At 41.8% G+C, this 19,119-nt stretch overlaps 3 protein-coding genes across 4 annotated transcripts; 1 reads left to right on the plus strand and 2 right to left on the minus strand.

Annotated features, from left to right (window-relative positions):
* The first annotated feature begins 273 nt into the window (after nucleotides 1-273).
* On the plus strand, nucleotides 274-2,847 carry LOC133975994 (zinc finger protein Pegasus-like). Its single transcript, XM_062414055.1, has 4 exons — nucleotides 274-396; nucleotides 586-741; nucleotides 836-1,024; nucleotides 1,842-2,847. Exons 2-4 carry the CDS (start codon nucleotides 606-608, stop codon nucleotides 2,774-2,776), a joined length of 1,260 nt encoding a protein of 419 aa, XP_062270039.1. The 5' UTR covers nucleotides 274-396; nucleotides 586-605; the 3' UTR covers nucleotides 2,777-2,847.
* Nucleotides 2,848-3,027: 180 nt separating this feature from the next.
* On the minus strand, nucleotides 3,028-6,798 carry LOC133975996 (L-seryl-tRNA(Sec) kinase). Of its 2 annotated transcripts, none has more exons than XM_062414057.1 (6): nucleotides 6,497-6,798; nucleotides 5,814-6,072; nucleotides 5,498-5,699; nucleotides 5,321-5,396; nucleotides 5,113-5,206; nucleotides 3,028-5,029 (listed from the first exon to the last, which is right to left on the minus strand). In XM_062414057.1, the coding sequence occupies exons 1-6, from the start codon at nucleotides 6,701-6,703 to the stop codon at nucleotides 4,812-4,814; spliced, it is 1,056 nt and encodes a 351-aa protein (XP_062270041.1). In that variant the 5' UTR covers nucleotides 6,704-6,798; the 3' UTR covers nucleotides 3,028-4,811. The 2 variants fall into 2 exon arrangements, with proteins under 2 accessions (XP_062270041.1, XP_062270040.1); XM_062414056.1 differs by having other exon boundaries at nucleotides 5,101-5,206.
* Nucleotides 6,799-7,458: 660 nt separating this feature from the next.
* zgc:174164 (uncharacterized protein LOC570656 homolog) lies at nucleotides 7,459-14,869 on the minus strand. Its single transcript, XM_062378901.1, has 22 exons — nucleotides 14,671-14,869; nucleotides 13,804-13,910; nucleotides 13,640-13,716; nucleotides 13,477-13,552; nucleotides 13,317-13,393; nucleotides 12,663-12,855; nucleotides 12,500-12,562; nucleotides 12,257-12,328; nucleotides 11,999-12,168; nucleotides 11,799-11,889; nucleotides 11,074-11,207; nucleotides 10,767-10,938; nucleotides 10,236-10,325; nucleotides 9,957-10,152; nucleotides 9,711-9,822; nucleotides 9,334-9,514; nucleotides 9,131-9,217; nucleotides 8,939-9,044; nucleotides 8,374-8,503; nucleotides 8,156-8,255; nucleotides 8,011-8,048; nucleotides 7,459-7,903 (listed from the first exon to the last, which is right to left on the minus strand). The coding sequence occupies exons 1-22, from the start codon at nucleotides 14,735-14,737 to the stop codon at nucleotides 7,780-7,782; spliced, it is 2,463 nt and encodes an 820-aa protein (XP_062234885.1). The 5' UTR covers nucleotides 14,738-14,869; the 3' UTR covers nucleotides 7,459-7,779.
* Nucleotides 14,870-19,119: the final 4,250 nt, after the last annotated feature.

Below are 19,119 nucleotides of genomic sequence, written 5' to 3' on the forward strand. Positions count from 1 at the left end.
ACTAAAATCATCTACAATTTCCAATGCTCCATATTTATTCTCCATACAAGGGAATTAATATCGGTGAAATGTTGGTGGGAAAATACAGTCACACATTAGGGTATCTGATGTGAAATACATCTAGAATTTTCCTATTTGATTATTTAAGAACAAAATGAAAGATTGAGGAGGATTTACATATTCTTTTCTTGTACCATTTCACACTCCAGCCCAGCAGGTGGCGGTAAAGTGCGTATAAGCAGGTTGATGAACTGCAATTCAATCTCGAGGAAGAAAAGGAGGAAGTTGACCTGGTAACGACTGCATCTAATAAACAGAAACCCTGGTCATTTATTCCCAGAGCTCAGTTCTCTCCTCCTTCTCTGTTCCGGAATAATATTGCTCCTTCACTGAAAGGTCAGATATGAATATGGCGTCAAACAGTCAGTGCTAGGTATCGTTAGCATTGTTATTAACGCCTGTTAGCTAACGTATCTAAGGCGGCTGCTAATTACGTTAGCTACTTTTGGTTATCAGGTGTCACAAGTGAAAACCAAGAGTTGTCACGCGTTTGACCATCGACCCCTCTCCTCTGGATCTCTGCAGGCTCCAACACAGAGGAAGAAATGGACGAGATAAAGACCGAGCCTGTGGATTTTGTGAAGGAATTTCAAGAATACCTGACACAGCAAACCCAGCACGTCAACATGATCTCAGGCTCCGTGTGTGGAGAGAAGGAGTCCCCGGAGCCGTTTCAAGCCGGTGGGAGGGGCACACAGGTTGCAAATATATGAAGAAACATAAAGTGATGTATTATTTAAAACGTTAATGGTCACGGTGGGTGTTTCGTTTTCAGCTGCACCCAGAAGTGAGCAGAATGGCTTGGACCCTCCGTCTGTGGAGGTGAGCCTGGCGATGGAGGATGGGTCCGATGTGCAGATGGACGGCCTGGAGAGGACCTGTGATGGCAAATACAAGTGCAGCTACTGTAGCTATGCGAACAAGGGCATGGCTCGCTTAATAGAGCACATCCGCATCCACACAGGTCAGTGGCAACACCATGCCCAAGAATGTGCTGTTTATCTGAAACACCGCAGGGGATCCAGGCAGTCATATACAGGTGATGGAGGGTAAAAATGAGAAAACGAACAATTATAAAATGCAGTTTTACTCACAGGAAGTGTCCTTAGTCAGAGTTTAAAGCACTGTGTATATCAGCTATAGATGTATGCATAGACTGGAGCTGCAAAAATGTGTCAATCAATTAATCCTTTTAATCTAATTGTTCCATGTAAAATACGCAACTGGATCCTGGTCGCTGCCTCTCTCAAAAGAGGGTCTGATGCTTACTTTGTAATCTATAATAGTAAACATAATATGTTTGACACGTTTACTGTAAGAAGCCATTTAGAATGACAGACCAGTTCGGTAAAACTACAGTGATAGCACTTAGTTCTCCTTCATGCCTGAGGCAGAGTCTCGTAATATGTAAAACCTTGTCTGTGACAAAAGCACACAACCTGTTGTTAGGTCAACCTAGCTTGAATAACAATCGAGTCTTTTAAATACTGACCACAGATATTTGGTTAGTTGTTCACCAGCTATCCTGTTTCAATTTTGTGTACATTAACTATAAAAGTTATTTGTTTGTCCTATTTACAGCCTGTCAGTGTGACTGATGAAATTCTGGAGAATTTCATCACAATTCTCCAGAATTGATTTACATGTAGATTTACATGTGTTTGTATCATCTAGCTGCTCTTAGTATAATCTACTTATTGTCTCATTGCTGTTTCCTCTTTTACAGTAAGATATTTAATATAACATTTCTGCAATTATTTCCTCTCCTGACTGTACCCCAGGAGAAAAGCCACACCGCTGCCAGCTGTGCCCATTCGCCTCAGCATATGAGCGCCATCTGGAAGCCCACATGCGTTCGCACACAGGAGAGAAGCCATACAAGTGTGACCTCTGTGCCTTCCGCTGCAGCGACCGCAGCAACCTGTCGCACCACCGTCGCCGCCGCCACAAACTTCTTCCCACGAGGGTCGTTCGTTCTTCCTTCTCCAACAAGAGAATGCTGAGCGCCCTGCAGAAGAGGACGGGCGCGCTTGGCTTCAGCAGGCGACTGCTTATCAATTTCAACCCTGCCTCCATGGTGATGCCAAAGTCGGATTATCTAAACGACTTGTCTCACAAGCTCCACTACCATATGAATGGCAGTGAGTATAAGGATCTTCCCAAGGTAGATGAGAGTGATTGTCACAACAGAGATGCTAATGGTTTGACGTTTAATAATCCGCTGGACCAGCTTTCCACACTTGCTGGCCAGTTGGCCGACCTTCACCCTGAGGCTCAGACTGCAACATCTCCAGACAGGGAGTTTTTAGAAGATGAGAAGCCCATCCTCATACATCAGGTCTCTATTGACCAGGTTGCAATGTCTTCAAACAGAGTGCAGACATCACCTCCTAAAGAAGAAGAATCTCCCACCTCGGGCCGCGGCAGTTGTAGTCCTGTTCCTGGCCTCGGTTTTGAGAACAACATGCACATGCTTCCTGCGAGTGTGAGCAACAGCCAGCCGAGCACACCCACTCCTGCCATGAACACACTGGACCAACAGCTCTTTCAAAAATGCCCGCACTGTGATATAGACTTCTCGGACAATATCCTCTACACCATTCACATGGGCTGTCATGGCTACGAACATCCATTCCAGTGCAACATCTGTGGACACATGTGCACAGACAAATATGACTTTGCATGCCACTTTGCCCGTGGCCAACATAAAAACTGATTCCTTGTGATAGAGAAGCATATGGAGTCAGATATCCTTGTGTTTTCGGTAAATTGTATTACACACAGTGACACTGGCTTAATGTTTTTTTTTTGTACAGTTTACTATCAATTTTACACTCACTAACTGCACTATATACGTTGCTTATGACAGCTCTACACAGCTTTCAACTAGGAGCTTTTTTACATTATTTTGACTGAATTCGACGACAGACACATTATACAACAGGGTAGTTTGCAGTGTCAGATAGATAGATGATAGATGGATACTTTATTAATCCCGAGGGAAATTCAGATCATCCAGTAGCTTGTACACTTACCACATCACTGACATATACACATAAATCACATATATCACATACGGAGAGCATATATACAGATACAGGTATGGAAGGCAATGATGTGATTGTGTCAGTGTCCAGTATTTAAAGTGATTTTGTGCTGGAGTGGTTAATACAACAAAATATAAACTGTGTATATATATTATAAAAACAGCAGAAATATATATATATATATATATAAATATATATATATATAAATATATATATATATATATATATAAATATATAGGAATATCAATCAATCAAATTTTACCTGAATAGCCCATATTCACAAGTTACAATTCTTCTCATGGGCTATAACAGGGTAACAAGAGTAAGGAAAAACTACGAAAAAACCCTTTAACAGGTAAAAATACGTAGAAACCTCAGAGAGAGCCACATGTGAGGGATCCCTCTCCCAGGACGGACAGAATTGCAATAGGTGCCACGGATATTGTAATTTCATGCCGGGAAGATCTCTCCCCCCCACTCTCCCTCTGTGTGGCGTTATGAAGCCGAATGGCACTGGGGACAAAGGACCTCCTCAGCCTTTCCGATGTGCATGACAATGACAGGAGTCTGCCACTGAAAACGCTCCTCTGACCAATGAGAGTTTTGTGAAGTGGGTGGTGCTCATTGTCCAAGATGGACCGCAACCTACTCAGGGACCTGCTCTCAGCCACTGTTGTGAGGCAGTCCAGTTCAGAGCCAACGACAGACGACAGAGGTCAGGAAACTGACCTCTGTCCTGTTTCATTGTGATTTGGCAAAGAGTCACCAGGGCTTCACAGTAAATCTCAAATACACAGGCAACTCCATTTTAACAAACAAAACAATCAACAGTATTTAAAAATGAACACAGGTATTCACTGCAGGACCATCTGTTAATCTAAAGTTTCTGTCTCAGTTTAATGAGCTGGGCACATTTTACTGTGATGAGCTGAAGTGGGATGTTTAGAGACTCATGAACTGATCAACTTGTTTTTCTATTCAAAACTTAACTTTATGTCCAGCTAATCTTTAAAATCCTGCTCATTCTCTGATATTTAATAATGCCTCACTTCATAAATTGTAGACCTATCAAATAGGTCAATATTTTAGATAGATTGACAGTGTTTTTTTTAAATATTATTTATACCCCTGAAACTCTTTTCTATGAGTTTTTATAAATTGTCTTTTGAGTATTTTTGTGGTTCTGTATTTAGCAATTTCTTTTTGCACAAAATGGTAGCCCTTATTGAGACACTGTTAAGATTCAGGGTAACACTGTGACTTTAAGATGTAATGTGAAGTTAGGTTCTCTTTTTTTTTTTTACATTTAAACAAGTTTCGGATTTCATGGAAATCTTTGTTTAATGTCTCAAGACTTTAACTTGTTCGTTTTATATAATCTTATTATGAAAAAAAAATTGGAATCATCAATGGGATGTTTATCCCTTTTGATCTTAAGTGTGTGTCCTGACAAACAAGATAAAATTTTTATCTCATCAAGATTTCATATCCTGTTTGCAGACGATTGATGTGGATTTTGAAGAAAGTTTTTTTTATGTCATAATAAATTATTGAAGGGATGCATACATTTATTCAGATTCTTTTTCACTTAGTTCCCGAATGTTCCACAAACCGAAGAAGAAGGGATAAGTAAAAGTACATTTTATTTAAATATATATTCTATTACATATCCACACATCCACTTGTGACTTGCACCAATAAAATCTAGTTATGGTCATATATTATCTTTAACAAGATTTCCTTTTTCTCATGGTCGAAAACATCCACTGCACTTTTCACCACACGCTCCACATCCATGTTCTCCTCCTGAGAGAAAGACGGGTCCTGCAGCAGCTGCTCTCGCAGGCTGCGAAGAAATGTCGCCTTGGATTCATTCAGCTGCGAGGCCAAAGATCTCATGTGTTCAGAAGACACTTGATTTTCTGAAATGAAGGTGACCAAACTACCATTATGAAGTGCTGCAAATCACAAGCCGAGTACAATGTCAACGAACCTCCTGTCTGACCTCTGGCAGTCCTCATGGCTTCGGAGATGAGGCGTCGACAGGCCTGGTCAGCTTGGTGAACCACACTTGTGGCACATCTCAGACGGTCGGCTTCCTGCACAGCACGAGAACAAAGCAGCTCAACTCTCCGCTTCTGCAGTCGCACATTTAAAACCCTGTGTTGACAGGTTCAGGAGAGCTGTGGTGGGTGAGGGGGGGGTCAACACACCTTTTGTTCAGTGTTGTCCTCTACCGGGCTCAGCGGGTTTCTTAGCGCAGAGGAGATCAAGTCTGTCACCCTCTGGCTGAGGACAGGCCACACGGGAGAGGAGAAACAGACAGAGGCAAACAATTAATACCTGAAAAAGGCACTTTGGTAAAACAACTGCTTACTCTGCTGTCTTACATGTCAAGGTTAGACAAATTATCTGTGGTGTCGATCGAAATGCTTTGCGTCTCCCACGAGTTCTTCTGTGGATTCGGGGGCTCCAGACGCTTTCCCATCTCCAGAATCACCTCGGTGGGAACGGGTTCAGGCCGGCACTGGTTTCTGCTGATGCAGGACTCCACATCACAGTGAAGATACACCTGGCAGAACCCCAGTGAGTCTGCAAAGACAGTTGATGCAAGAGGATGCTTTATGAATATACAAAGTTTATAAATGGACAGAAACATGCATTATGTTAGGGGCTTGTGTTGAATGCAAGAAACAAAGTGCTTACACTTTCTTGCAAGTTGAAACACTTCGTATCTCATGCTCTGATAGTAGAAGTTATCATCCAGCAGAAAGAGAAGTGGTGCCCGGTCGGCCTGAGAGGGGTCCACAGGTCCTTCAGGCTGCCGCAGCACACGGACGCATTGCTCCCAGGCAGCAGTGTTGATCTGTCGGCCGCTCAGCAGCTCTGCCGACATGTCAGGCGTCTTCAAGAACAGCTCAATGCACTGCAGCACTGCCTGTCTGTGTGACTTCCAATCAGTGTGCTAGAAAAGATTAAAAAATAAATATTGGCCAATCAATAGAACTCTTTACTAGGGCTACAATAATATCATGAGGAAAATTGTCATTTTTTCTTATAAGAGTAAAGGTTGTCCTTTTAAACTCTTATTTATAACAAACACGTGAAAACACATGAAAATTATGTGGCGATAAATATTGATGTTTGTGATGGCCCAGCTCTAGTTTGAATGCATGTCAAAAGTATGAAACTGAATAAAAGTAGTATGAATATTTACAGGAAACACAAACCCTAAGGACTTACAATAACAGAGAGAGAGAAAGAGAGTTCGATGTAACCTTATCAACTATCTGGTTTATGAATTGCATAATAATATGAATAATAATAAAAACAGTTACCAGAGCCAAAATTGACCTTATTCAAATACTTTTATCAAACTCAATATTCACCATCGCTCCGTCCTCCTCCTCTTCCAGTCTGGGGTGAAAGGCCTGCCCGGGGATCAGGTCATCATACGGCACCACGGTGGCTCTCCATCCGAGCTGAGCAGCGGTGCTGAGGACCGTGAGGCCCAGGGAGGACTTCCCAGCGGCGGGCAGCCCGCACAGGACACACAGGCAGACCGGAGCCCGACCTCCAGCCTCCCCTGCTGCCATGTGTTATAACAGATAAACACTTTGAATCTCAACTTCTCTCCATCGTGTTGTGTCCTACTGCAGCCATGGCTGGTCACAGCTGACAGGTGACTTCCGCTGACGTCACACGAGGAACACATATGGTTTCCGGGTTTGATCCTTTCAGAATAAAGTACACAAAGGGGAGCATGCACATAGAATGAAATTAGACTGAATACTGAACACTCTAGAATAATGGGGCAGGTACAGGAACATGTCAGAGCCTCCCTGAGAAACATCAGGTTTTTGAGATTTCTTCAGTATTGAAACAAATTCTTTAAGAGTTGTCAGTAAATCCAGTCAGGCATTGCAAAAACGAACTCTTGATGGTTAATTTGGCATTCCTTACATTTTTAAAAATGTGAAGAAATTCAGGCAAACTCATATCTGTGGCTTATACTCAATCTGTTATATATTTTGAATCTGTTTGGCCAATTATAGAATCAATATCTGATGAGAAATGCACTTTTACTTTGTCTACCGGCTACAGATGATCTGTATGGGCGGTGCTAAAAGTAATTTATTCTTTATTATTATGATTCCTTGAATAAATTAGTCACATTATGTCAATATCAATTACTGCCAAAATATGTCCTTACTTGATGATACACTGACCTTCAACTTTGTGCCTTTTTTATTTATTTATTATCACTACTATAACGTGATGCAAACTAGAGGTAATGTTGACAGTAAAAGTACAGAAAATGTATTACATCTCCAAGAAACTCTAAACAAACTCCCTTATACATTTTTTTTATTACAATTAACATCCATGAAATCAAAATCTTTCAAATACTTAATAGATAATCGAGTCACAAAATATTCACTCGTTACATTTTAAACGCACTTATTTGCAATATTTGATGGACAGGAATCGAATAAAACACACTTATACAGATCCAAATTTACACATCTTACAAGCCCCTACCATTGCGTGACTACAGTCGAACAATAAAGGTGCTATTGTCACAGCAATTTAAAATGGTCCCTTCATATAGTATTAAGTGGTTGTACACTCAATACAATAGAATATTATTATTTGGTACATAAAATGGGTATCAATTCGGCGGCTGCCTGGCTGGGATTGGTCTGGGCACTCCGGGGCCCTGCCTCGGAGCTGCTGGTTTTGCAGGGGCAGCGCTCGTTTCTGAATTCCAGTAATCAACTTCTCCATACCTGAAACTGAACACAGAAATTCTGGTAAAACTGTTACAGGTTTGCTTTTTTCCCACAAAAGATTATGCATGAATACGGATTGAGTGAAAAAGACATTTAAAATCAGTTCATACCCAGGAATCGGAACTGATGTAACCGATGGATTTCCAGGCTAGAATTAGAAGAAGGAAATTAAAAGTGTGTTGTTATCATTGATTTCCCTCTTTTATTTTGGGCTGTCTTCCCTGCAGTGATGGTTGAGAATCTTTTTTTTTTTACCTCATTAGGAGGAGTAGGTGCTGGGGGCTTGGTTGTGGCAGTTGTTTGACCATTTGTGTTTTGCTGTCCATTTGCATTTCCACTTGGAGGACTACGTGGCCTATAAAACAATTAAAAAAAAGGCACAGAAAAGAACCAATTAGTTTTTTCCATCAACATTAAATTATTAAACACTGCATCTGCACTATTGAAATGTCGAAACATTTTGTTATGTTTACTTGCGGCGTCTTTTCAAGCAGACATCCAGGGAATCTCTCTTGAAGAAGTAGAGAAGGGCCAGAACCACAAGAACCACGAGAGGAACCACCAGCAGGAAGAAGATCAACAGGCCGTCCCTGAGGGAGTAGTCTGATGTGGACGCGGTCGCATGCGAAGGGAGAAGAGTGTCAACAAAAGTGTCAACATGTTTTCATAGCAAAGTGCAGAAAATTACAGCAATAATTTTTGGCGGTGACTTTGGGCTTTGAAGGATTCCCCCCCTCCCCCCCATTTTCAACTACATGAAAAACACATCATGCACGAGCATTCAGAGGTATATACCACTCATCATGGAATAACAACCAAGTGACATAGCTCCTCCTGGCAAGTTTCCGTTCCATTAGTATTATTAAACTGATCTAAGACCAAAACACATAGACGTCTGGGTGCTTCAACGACAGACATACAGGGTAGCACTGCTGCTGCTGCTGATTAATACATGAGCAGTATGAAGCCCTGATGTAGGATTACAATAAGCCACACAATCCTCGATTAGATGAATTCATAGAATCTTTTCAAACCCACCTATCTGAGCGGGACCACTGTCTACGCTGCCGCCTCGTCCTGACTTGTCACAGTACGGTGGCGCCCATCCGTTCTCACAGTGACAGTGTCCTTGGTCGTTACAAACCTGAAGGAAGCATCACGACAGCGAAGTCAGACTTGTTATTAGCGGCTGGTGATCGAGTAAACAAAAAACAGTAAATGCAGATTTACCCCTCGGCCGTTGCAGGTGGTCTGAGCGTCACAGTCCAAGTTGGGCGACAGGGCAGAGGCGTTCACACACTTGAAGTTCACACAGGTCTGAAAGAGAAGACGTATAACTCACAAATAAGATGAATTATTATGAGTCATCTTTTCCACTTTCCCAAAGGTAGATTAATTGGAATCACATAACTTCCCAGTAAGAGTCGGCTTACCTTTCCTTCTGCACAAGGGCTGCCGGGGTTAACGTAGGCAGGATCTAACACATCTGTGCCGAGGTTGAAGTCTGCATTTACACAAGTCTGGCCTTCAACTACTTGGTTGCTGACTTGGGCCCCAGGAGGGGGGGAATTGGTGTTCACGTTAGTGCACTGCACTTTTCCACACATGGAGTGTCTGTAGAAAGAAATTTACCACTACTGTTAATGGGCTCAAGCTGACGAAAAAATGTATCCTTTAACCGACAATTAAGGTTACATCATATCATTTAGTTAAAAATTGCCATCGAATGTACTTTCTTACGTTCCGTGTTGGTTTGACAATAAATTATTAGAGATCCATTATTTACATTCATAAAAAGCTGATTACTTACTCTGGAAGACATGGAATGGGATTTCCGTTGCTGCTGAGGCCACAGTTTCCAAATTTGTTTCCCTGAGTATTTGCTGTTTTAAAACAAACATCTGCCGCCTTTGTAGCTGGATCTGCAGCAGAGACAAATAAAAACCAAGATATAAAATATTAATGACAAGAGAAGTGGATTTTTTTGTATTGGTGACCTTTTTATGTGTGATGTATTCCTGACTGGAAAACACATATAAGGGATTGTTTAATGTACCTGGTGCAAAGAGATGTTTGCACTGGAAATCATACGTCTGGCATCTGCCGTCGTAGCAGTATGCAGCATTGTTTTGGCAAGGCAGGCTGTCCATGATGTAGAAGTCACCAGGACAGGACCCACTGTCGCCTCTACAGTATTCAGGAAGGTCACAGGAGTTGACAGACTTCCTGCACGGGGTTCCAGCAACTTGGATCTACAACAAAAAGTCGTGCAAACAATGTTTTCCCAAAAGCAATTTACAGCTTCTCATTCCCTGTAGTCCAGCACAATGCTGACCTGACAGTTGTCACAGCAGTATCCCGAAGCGCAGGCGGCCCCGCCTGTCAATTTGCAAGTGGCAGCATCACAGCATTTATTCTTGCATTCCTGCACGAAATAGAAACAGAGCAAAACTATGTTTACCACTACACTAAAAAGACAGAAAAAGCACATGACTTTAAAAAGGACCAAAAGGAGTTTTTTGTTTAAACTCCTTGAGGTTGTAACATGACCATGTCTGCATTACACCAAAAGGTTTCCTAAATACTGACATCATTCATTTGCAAATGTCCTGCACATGTTTAATACAAGAGTAAAGTCTAAATACCTACTCTACAGCTCATTGCAACTACAATAACAGCATTGTTGTCAGTGATTCTTGTATACAATCGTGTTTGTAGGTCGTTGGATCAGAAAAGTTGGCATGAAAAAAAACTGCTGTCCCTTACATTATATGACGATGTGATGTATTAGAATAACATTCGTAACGCATGAGAGTACAAAGTGTCAAGTTGAGTGTGTGAGTTTATCTGGAGGACGGTAGCCTACCTCCGGTTTTCCACAGTCACACTGTTCTCCTTCTTCAATCCGGCCGTTGCCACATTCAGCGATTCCGATCACATCTGATGACGAGGGCTGGTTTCTCAGACACACGCCTCCTCCGCCGATGACCAGCCTCTCAAAGTCTTGTTCGCTGCAGCTGCTGAAGCTGGTGGCACCGCTACAGGGTAACGGGAACAGACATGGATGGAAATGTCCATTTGGAAAGGCACAGAATATGCATTGTACTGTATGTACATACTGTTTTAACTTTTTTAATTTTCTGTCAACTATATATTTTGGGAAGATATTTTACCTGGCACCAGCACTCATAATGCAGCTGCTTCCATTGCATTTTTTGCAGCTGTCGTCGTGATTCATGCCCAGGTTGTGTCCCATCTCGTGCGCCACAATAGTGGAGAAGAAAGGCAAAGAAGTGTCTTTGCTGAACTGTGAAAACATACCCACGTGTATTCAGTGTCAATATCCTCGTTAGTTTATACATCTAAATATATAATCCAGACATGGAAATTTAAATTACTTGTCAATATTATTAAAATGTTGATTGAAAAGCTATGTAAGTCATGCAAAGCTTTGGCTTTGCATGAGTCTTGTTGAATTATTTAATTTAAGTTATACCAATAAAACAAGATTTATTTGATGGTAACAAACAAAAAGATGGGGAGTTTCCTTTCGATTATTAAAATGAGTTTTGTACATAGGTGCTCTTGTTTTAGTTTACCAGGAAGTAATTGCTCCTCCCAGCGTGACCTCAATCGGGAACAATTAACACTGTTATTCCAAGACAAGAGAATTTAAAGAATCTAATGGGACAAAATAAGATGCCTCGTCATGGAGCTGAGTCAGACAGGTCTTACCGGTTTGATACTTCTGTTATTCACAGCCTCTGAAAATGAGCCACGCTTATAGAGCTCACCATGAATAATGCAGACTGTATCAGTTTCAACACAAAAGCTCACGATGTCAAAGCACCTCGGTGTCTCATGGTGATAGACGTTTAAAAAAGGAAGTCAAACTAACCAGGTTCATTCCTCCAGAGGTCGCTACGGAGCAGACGGTGCCCACGAAGGCCATGCCTAACACGTTCCCATAGGCTGAGCTGGGCTTACCACTGAGAAATGAGACAGAGAGATGAGTAAAGTAGCTTGTGTCAAAAGTTGTCATCGGATGGCGTCATGTTGTTTAAAAACAGAAGATGACAACTAACAGGCAGTACTCACACGATGAGTTGACCAATGTCATGCTTGATCTTTGGTATAAGGGTATTCTTCCTCCAGTTTACAAAGCGGCCCAGCACGTCCCCTGCAGAGCCATCCAAACTAAAAGGATTACTGTCCTTAAAGATCTCCAGGCCCACGAGCACGACACGGATGTTCAGGGGTTTGTAATACTGGAGCGGAACAGAAAATAAAAACAGGCGATTTCAGAGAGATTCACTCAAAATTTGGCTTAGTTGTTCTTCCTACTTCGAATCTCACCCCGTCCAGTAGATTGGCAATTTCCACCGTCTCTTCTCGAACAGCCGTCTCATTCTTTTGCTTTAAATTATACTGTAAACACAGTGAACACACAGATTAATGATAATTTCAAAACAGCCATACAGCCATAATAGCCGAGATGATCTCTATGGGAATGAAATCCACCTCATAGGAAAACAACTGCAACATATGTTGGGTAAAGACACATGCTTCACATTCACAAACAGGTTAACACACACCCACCCTGAGATTATCGACAACCAGCACCAACTCCACATAACTGGTTTGTGGTAAAGCGCGCTTCCTCTGTGAAAACAATAGACAATAAACAAAAGAGCTTCAGCCTCCATCCACTTTAAAACCTGTTTAAACTGTTAATATAATTTGACTATGTGAGCATCCCAACCCGCAGCAGAGAAGTCAGCGATTGACCGGGGTCAAAGGCCTCGTGGCTCTGCCTGGACGCCGCCTCGTGGACGACCCCGCAGATTACGGGCTCCGACTTCACGTCCCTCAGCAGGTAGAGGACGTGCTCATTGGTCGCAGACCGGGACAAAGGCTCCAGCCCGTAGGTCTCGTTTCCAAAGGTGATAACGCCCCTGCAGAAGCGGCATGAAGAGCGGAAACACCTTTAAAATGTGTGAAGCCTAGGGTGTGTTGCTGTGATCCCTTGACTACGAGTGAAATGTACGCAGTGAGTCACAGGAGGATCCGGATCGCTTCGGTTAGGTTTGACTGAGAAGTTAGTTCATGGAAAATGGCTGAGCCGTATCATACAAAATGTATCCGCTTCAGATTTGTGAGATGTTTTGCATCCTGCTCAAAAAGAAGTTTAAACCTGCAACCTTCCTTCAAGCCTTTAAAAACGAATGATATAACATTTCTCGGGACAATTATGAATATTGAATGACAGGAAAAGTTTTGTCTAGATATCAGTCTGGGCCATACCGTCCAGCCCTACTTTAAAAACTCTGTGAAATCATAAAAACATGACACCATTCTATTGAAATGTTACCACCGAATCAGAGTAACTACAACTAGCGAGAGTGGGGAATCAAACCTGAGGCCGGAGCACGTGCTGAGCGCCACCATCGAATCCTCATATCCCTCCACCTCACCGTGGTAATAGCAATGCACCTGGGGAGAAGGGACATGAACACAGGTTAATGGTTGATGTTCAAACCAGCCCCATAAACCAGAATGGCCGAGGGTCGACTTACATGTCGTTTTAATGAGGAGTTGTGGTCACCAACTGCCTCACGCCAATGCTGAAGAAGGTTTGGGTGTAAAAAGTCTCTGAGAAGAAGAAGAGAAACAGAATATGAGGGTATATTTGATCTGAAGCTCTAACAAGGTAATGGCAAAGCTGTGCGTTTAGGCTACCTGTTGGCTTTCAGATGAAGCAGGTGCCTTGTGTTGTTTATGGAGAGTGCATACGATATCCTCTCATCTCCATCGTTCTGAAATGGTGAAAAGGAAGGATTCTTAGTGTAGGCGTACAAATTGCAACATAAAAAGATAAAGAAATAAGAGTTTCTGGTACCCACCCCTTCAGGCTGTGGCGGTCTGTTGAGGCTCCTGGACCTTCTGTGAATCACCTGAGGATTTACAATGGAGTACTTGGCAAGTTTGGAGGTCAGCTCACTGGAGAGGTCTGGAAGAGAAGTGAAAACACAGAGAAACTGTAAAACGCTGAGAAGTTATTCTCTGGTTAATATATATATATATATATATATATATCTCAGATAGACACACTGTGAGATCTTAGCATGGACGAGGGGGCAAAATTGCTCTTTTGATAGTAAAGGTTGCCTACCCCTGCACAATATGGTCAATACATTGCCTCACAAACAGGGGCTTGCTTGTTAGCGCTGTTTATTCAGTCTAACAGGATGCTCTAAAGCAGTGGTTCTCAACTGGTCTGGCTTCAGGACCCACCATCAGCCCTTAATGGCAAGCCGCGACCCAAATCGGGGAAAATGTTCAACTTCTCAAATGTATTGAATGAAAGGATGGTGCAGTTTGAACCTGAGCTAGTACAGAATATCACAATATGCCAACACACACACAAAAAAACAAGTTTAATGATTAACCCAAACGACCAGCAGGTGGCGATGCTTGAGAAGGAAATATTCCCTTTTATACTCAAATAGCTGCATTTAGAATCTAAAGACAAAACGATAGTTGAGATCGTATAAAGCCCAGTGTCTCTCGGGGGTTAACAGGACACATCTGCAGTAATACAGTATTATTTATTCAAATAAACAAATAAAGTTTACAGTTTAACAAATGTAATTGTGTTTTTTTTTAGGTTGCAGTGTGTTGAGCTCTCAGGGCAAGATGAGGAAATACATGCGTATGAACAAAAGAAGACACACCAGTTCAAAGTGAAACCCAAAGCAGCTGATTCTCACCTTTGTTGTCGATCCCAGAAACGAGACAGAGCAGGACACAAAGGATCGAGATGTGTTTTCTGACCATTATCCCAGTTAAAGGGTGAAGCAGCTGAAACACCAGTAAGATCTACAATTATGTCTGAAGTCAAAGACATTAAAGTCCGAGCTGTCGCTTCGTGCTGCCGTACAGGTGCGTCCTGTTCCTGGTGGGTGTGGCTAAAGACAGGTACCCGACCCGCGCGTACCCTGTCCAGCAGGAGGAGCCCTAACAGAGGTAACAACAAGCAGTGATGGATGAATACACTATTTATAACCATCTTTAACGAACAGTTTTATAAATGAAATGGTACATTGACAGACTCTTCTTGTCCAGACAATACAGGCAATAACAGAGAAAGAAATGCAAAGAAAGTAATGAGGGTGAGAGAGGGAGCGAGAGAGAGAGAGAGAGAGAGAGAGACAGAGAGAGAGAGAGTGAAAGAGAGAGAAAGAGAGAAACTAATTCAAATTCAAAGTTATGTTATAACAAGAAAGAAAACAACCATGACATCAGTGCAACAGTTTAAAATCAGTGCGGTATACTACAATTATTATAGAAGTAAAGAATATTTGCATACGGCTGTGAGAACTAGTTGTACTCACTTCTAAAAGGAGTCATTCAATCTAAATGATTAAAGTGATCAGAGTATATTTAGGTCATTAATACAGGCTTACATTATGTACAGTTAAGGTGAATGAAGAATATATTTACAGGATGGATAGCAGTAGATGAATAAATACTGTAGCAACTGAATAAATATATATGCACCAGATAAATATACATACAGATTATGAACAGTTAGGGTAAATACTGATGATGAATAATATATGTACAGGACCAGGTAGCAGAAGATTCATAAATCTGAAGCTTATGAGTACATATATATATATACAGCAGATGTATAAGGACATATTAGCTGTGTGTGAAACAGTTCCAAGTGACTTTCCTCTGTGAGTCCTGTCAAATGTGTTAATTGCTAAATCCCGTCTGTCACTTTTCATAGACATTTTCTTTGGTCGATTCGGTCAAGTTTAGGATATAATCAGTAATGTGGAGTTTCCCAAAAGGCATTGGATAATTTACATTAATATAGAATAAATAATCAGTTGTTTCAATCTGATCATTGCAGGATGAGCAGTGAACTTATTTCACTTTTGGTGCAATAGGGAATATAGACAATCTTTTTTTAACTCCAGCAAAAAAGATATTTGTTGATAAGAGCTTGTGGCTAGGTACAGGTTAGTCATTAGTTGGTCATTGGTTAGGCTGCCCACAATAAATGGCCGTGAATGACTGTTGAACTGTATTTTATTACACTGAGCAGTTTCAGTTTTCCAGCTTATCGCCTCCTCTGATATAAATGGGGCGAACAATAATAAAATGAAATACCACTCGGCTGCAGCAAAACTTATGAAAACTATCTTAAATGTGACTCAACAGCTCACTGAGACAGTTTAATCAACAACTGAATGCTATAACCTTCATGAAGGATGGGATTACTGCAGGAACCGTGTATTAGCCTGCATTAGTTTGAGTTAGGTGTACCTAATAAACTGGCAACAAAGGTTGTGCACTGTGTATATCAGAGCTGCATTTCTCATGGTATGAAGAAATAAAAACACTTTGATCAGCAATCTGAAAATCGGTTTTATCAGACTCTTAGCACAGGCTCAATTTATCTGAAGCCTCATTGCACTGAAACAATGATTGTCAATAAAGATTTGAAAAAAATTAACATCAAATGAAATAAATTAACATCAAAGTACTTATGCAACTTAAAGAGGAACCAATTTAAGCAGGAATGTTTGATGTTAGAAAAGATTAAAGACAGCCTTAGCCTTAGTGGCGATCAATGCTTGTGAGATCCTTCCAAGGCATAAATACAGACTTACCCTTTTGTACCTCAGTTGGTTTAGTTAACCTACTCACTGATTATCAAGTTGACAAAACCTTGACTCTTTTGATAAAACGTTGTTTACAGGTAATGCTCACTCTTAACAGCCATTAACAGGTTAGCTTTCACGGCTAAGGCTACAACAAAGCTCAACATTCAAGTTATCTAGAAGCCTAAGGAAATTTCAAGAATAAATTGACAGATGATTCGCTGAGCTTGAAACTGTCCATTAACTCCGTGCATGGGAACTGGCTGTCAGGCTTTGCAAAACAACACCTGGTTTTGTGTCTAAACTTTGTCTTTTCTACTCTCTTCTCAGTTGTGAGAGTGATGGAATTTGCCGTCGGAAAACGCATCTCCACCCGGACGGCATCTTACAAGGTCACAAAGTATCTGGGGCAGGGCGCCTTTGGCACGGTCGCCGAATGCAAGAAGGAGACCACCAACGAAACGGTTGCTCTGAAAATCTTCAGAACCAAGGAGCAAATTCGGGTAGCGAGGATCGAGGTATAGTACAACTTCTGTTCATCCATTGTTTGACTTTGTTTAACAACTCAACAGCACATTTTATTCTTCTACAATCTCCTTCAGGAAGACTATCTGCGACAACTTAAAGAGCTCAACGCAGACCAGTTCAACATCGTGAGATTGAATGACTCCTTCGCCTATGAGGGACGCTACTGTCTCGAGTTCGAGAAGCTGGATGTTGAGCTTTTTGATTTCATCAGGACGAGCCCAACTCGATTTCTGAATTTGAAGCAGATCCGCCCGATTCTGCAGCAGGTTTGTGTTGTTTTCTCTTTAGTTTTTTGAGCTGCCAACAATTATTTAGTTTTTCTTGACAACATGAAATTGACAGTAGAGCTGAATTGACCTGTTTTTCATGATTTCAGCTTGCCACAGCCTTGGACTTTCTCAAGACCATAGGCATCACTCACGCAGATTTAAAACCACAAAATATCATGATGGTGGATCAGGTCAATGAGCCGCTGAGGGTGAAGGTCATCGACTTTGGCTTAGCCCTGAACAATCCAGCAAAATCTGTTGGTGCTACCATCCAGACCCTATCGTACAGGTAAGCAACCATCAACACACCTGTATATCTCTGACAGCTGTTGTCTGCTGTATTAAATCAAACAAGCCCTGTACACTGGCAGGTCAGGTGTTTACTGGTTTAACGCCTGCATAAGCATGCTAACGTTAGCATGCTAGAGATGTGTAAAGGTTGTTGTGACAAGAATAATAATAACCTCAGTAATATGTTTGTGTTTCTCATCTTATTCGAAGATCTCCTGAGGTCTTGCTGGGAGCTCCATTCAACGAGGCCATAGATGTGTGGTCTCTTGGCTGCACTGCTGGAGAAATGTTTCTGGGCACACGGCTGTTTAACGCCTGGGACAAGTACGATATGGTTGGTACATGATTTCTACTTAAAACACAACAAATAGGTAAATTTCTCTCATGATTTTCACATGAAATTCACATCTGTTTAGAACAGGGACAGATATTCTCACCTTGTGTTCTGCCCACAGATGAAAAAGATTGTAGAGACAATCGGGAAGCCTAACCAAGAGCTACTGGCGGCTGGAAAGTTCACGCACAACTTTTTCTGGCCCTTATACTGGAGGGGATCCACAAATTGGATATATATTGTAAGACATAATTTTTCTGTCACTCAGCTGTGATATCAAAGAATGTTAACTTGGGTGATATATCGTCTATACCTCAAGTTTTTGTGTCCTTCTTTCATTTCAGTCATTGGATGAGCTGGAAGAATCTTATACACCCTCCAAAGGGATGAGTTACCTTGAGGAGCTCATGAAGGTACCATATATCTTCGTCTTTCATCATTTAATTTTGAAAGACAAACATGAGGACAAGTTTAGATTTACTTACTGATTTGTTTTTTTCTAACCCTTTCCCAGCTGTGTCATGCAGCCTTAGGGATAAGTGGTGATGGTGAGTGTGACCTGGCCAACTTCATCAACCTGTTGACACAGATGCTCAAGGTGAATTCCTCTGAAAGAATCACCCCCCGAGGAATCCTTGAGCATCCGTTCCTCACAATGAGCCACCTTCAGGGCACGTTCAACAACAGCCCCTAGTAAGTGTGTGCTCAGATGCTCTGTGTTCTTCTGTGCTCACAGGTTATGATACAAAAAAAGGACATATTTGTAGATGAAATTGTTTGGCTGAGCAACTGGTTGGTTTCCAGTCTGAAGTCCTGCATGAACATGATGAGCGTCTGCTGGGATCAGAGCTCTCCCAGTGGAGAAGATGCAGCACAGACCATCCTCCAAACATACCTAAATGAGGGGACCTCTACCAGCTCTGTCGGCCCAGCCAAGGAGGACCGCCTTGCTGGTGTGAGTGCTGAGGAGCCGTTCCCGTCACAGGCCTCCACCACCAGTAAGGCAAAGAAAAGGAAAAGGAACGAGTGTGGCGACAGGTTGGTGTTTAAAAAATCTCCCTGCATTGATTATTTCATATTGTAGAAGATCAGTTTAACACATTGTTTTTGCTGAGAGTTCTA

The sequence above is a fragment of the Platichthys flesus genome, chromosome 20 (assembly GCF_949316205.1).
Source record: "Platichthys flesus chromosome 20, fPlaFle2.1, whole genome shotgun sequence".
NCBI classification, from domain to species: Eukaryota; Metazoa; Chordata; class Actinopteri; order Pleuronectiformes; family Pleuronectidae; genus Platichthys; species Platichthys flesus.

Excerpts from the sequence above, each read along its gene's own strand:
- zgc:174164 (XM_062378901.1), bottom strand. The coding sequence starts at position 14,737 with ATGGTCAGAAAACACATCTCGATCCTTTGTGTCCTGCTCTGTCTCGTT. Across the intron at positions 12,856-13,316 it reads AGCACGTGCTCCGGCCTCAG|GGGCGTTATCACCTTTGGAA; the intron begins GTTTGATTCCCC and ends CCGCTTCTGCAG. Across the intron at positions 12,563-12,662 it reads CGCTGACTTCTCTGCTGCGG|AGGAAGCGCGCTTTACCACA; the intron begins GTTGGGATGCTC and ends TTGTTTTCACAG.
- LOC133975994 (XM_062414055.1), top strand. The coding sequence starts at position 606 with ATGGACGAGATAAAGACCGAGCCTGTGGATTTTGTGAAGGAATTTCAA. Across the intron at positions 742-835 it reads CCCGGAGCCGTTTCAAGCCG|CTGCACCCAGAAGTGAGCAG; the intron begins GTGGGAGGGGCA and ends TTTCGTTTTCAG. Across the intron at positions 1,025-1,841 it reads GCACATCCGCATCCACACAG|GAGAAAAGCCACACCGCTGC; the intron begins GTCAGTGGCAAC and ends ACTGTACCCCAG.
- LOC133975996 (XM_062414056.1), bottom strand. The coding sequence starts at position 6,703 with ATGGCAGCAGGGGAGGCTGGAGGTCGGGCTCCGGTCTGCCTGTGTGTC. Across the intron at positions 6,073-6,496 it reads AGGAGGAGGACGGAGCGATG|CACACTGATTGGAAGTCACA; the intron begins GTGAATATTGAG and ends AATCTTTTCTAG. Across the intron at positions 5,397-5,497 it reads AATTTGTCTAACCTTGACAT|CCAGAGGGTGACAGACTTGA; the intron begins GTAAGACAGCAG and ends GCCTGTCCTCAG.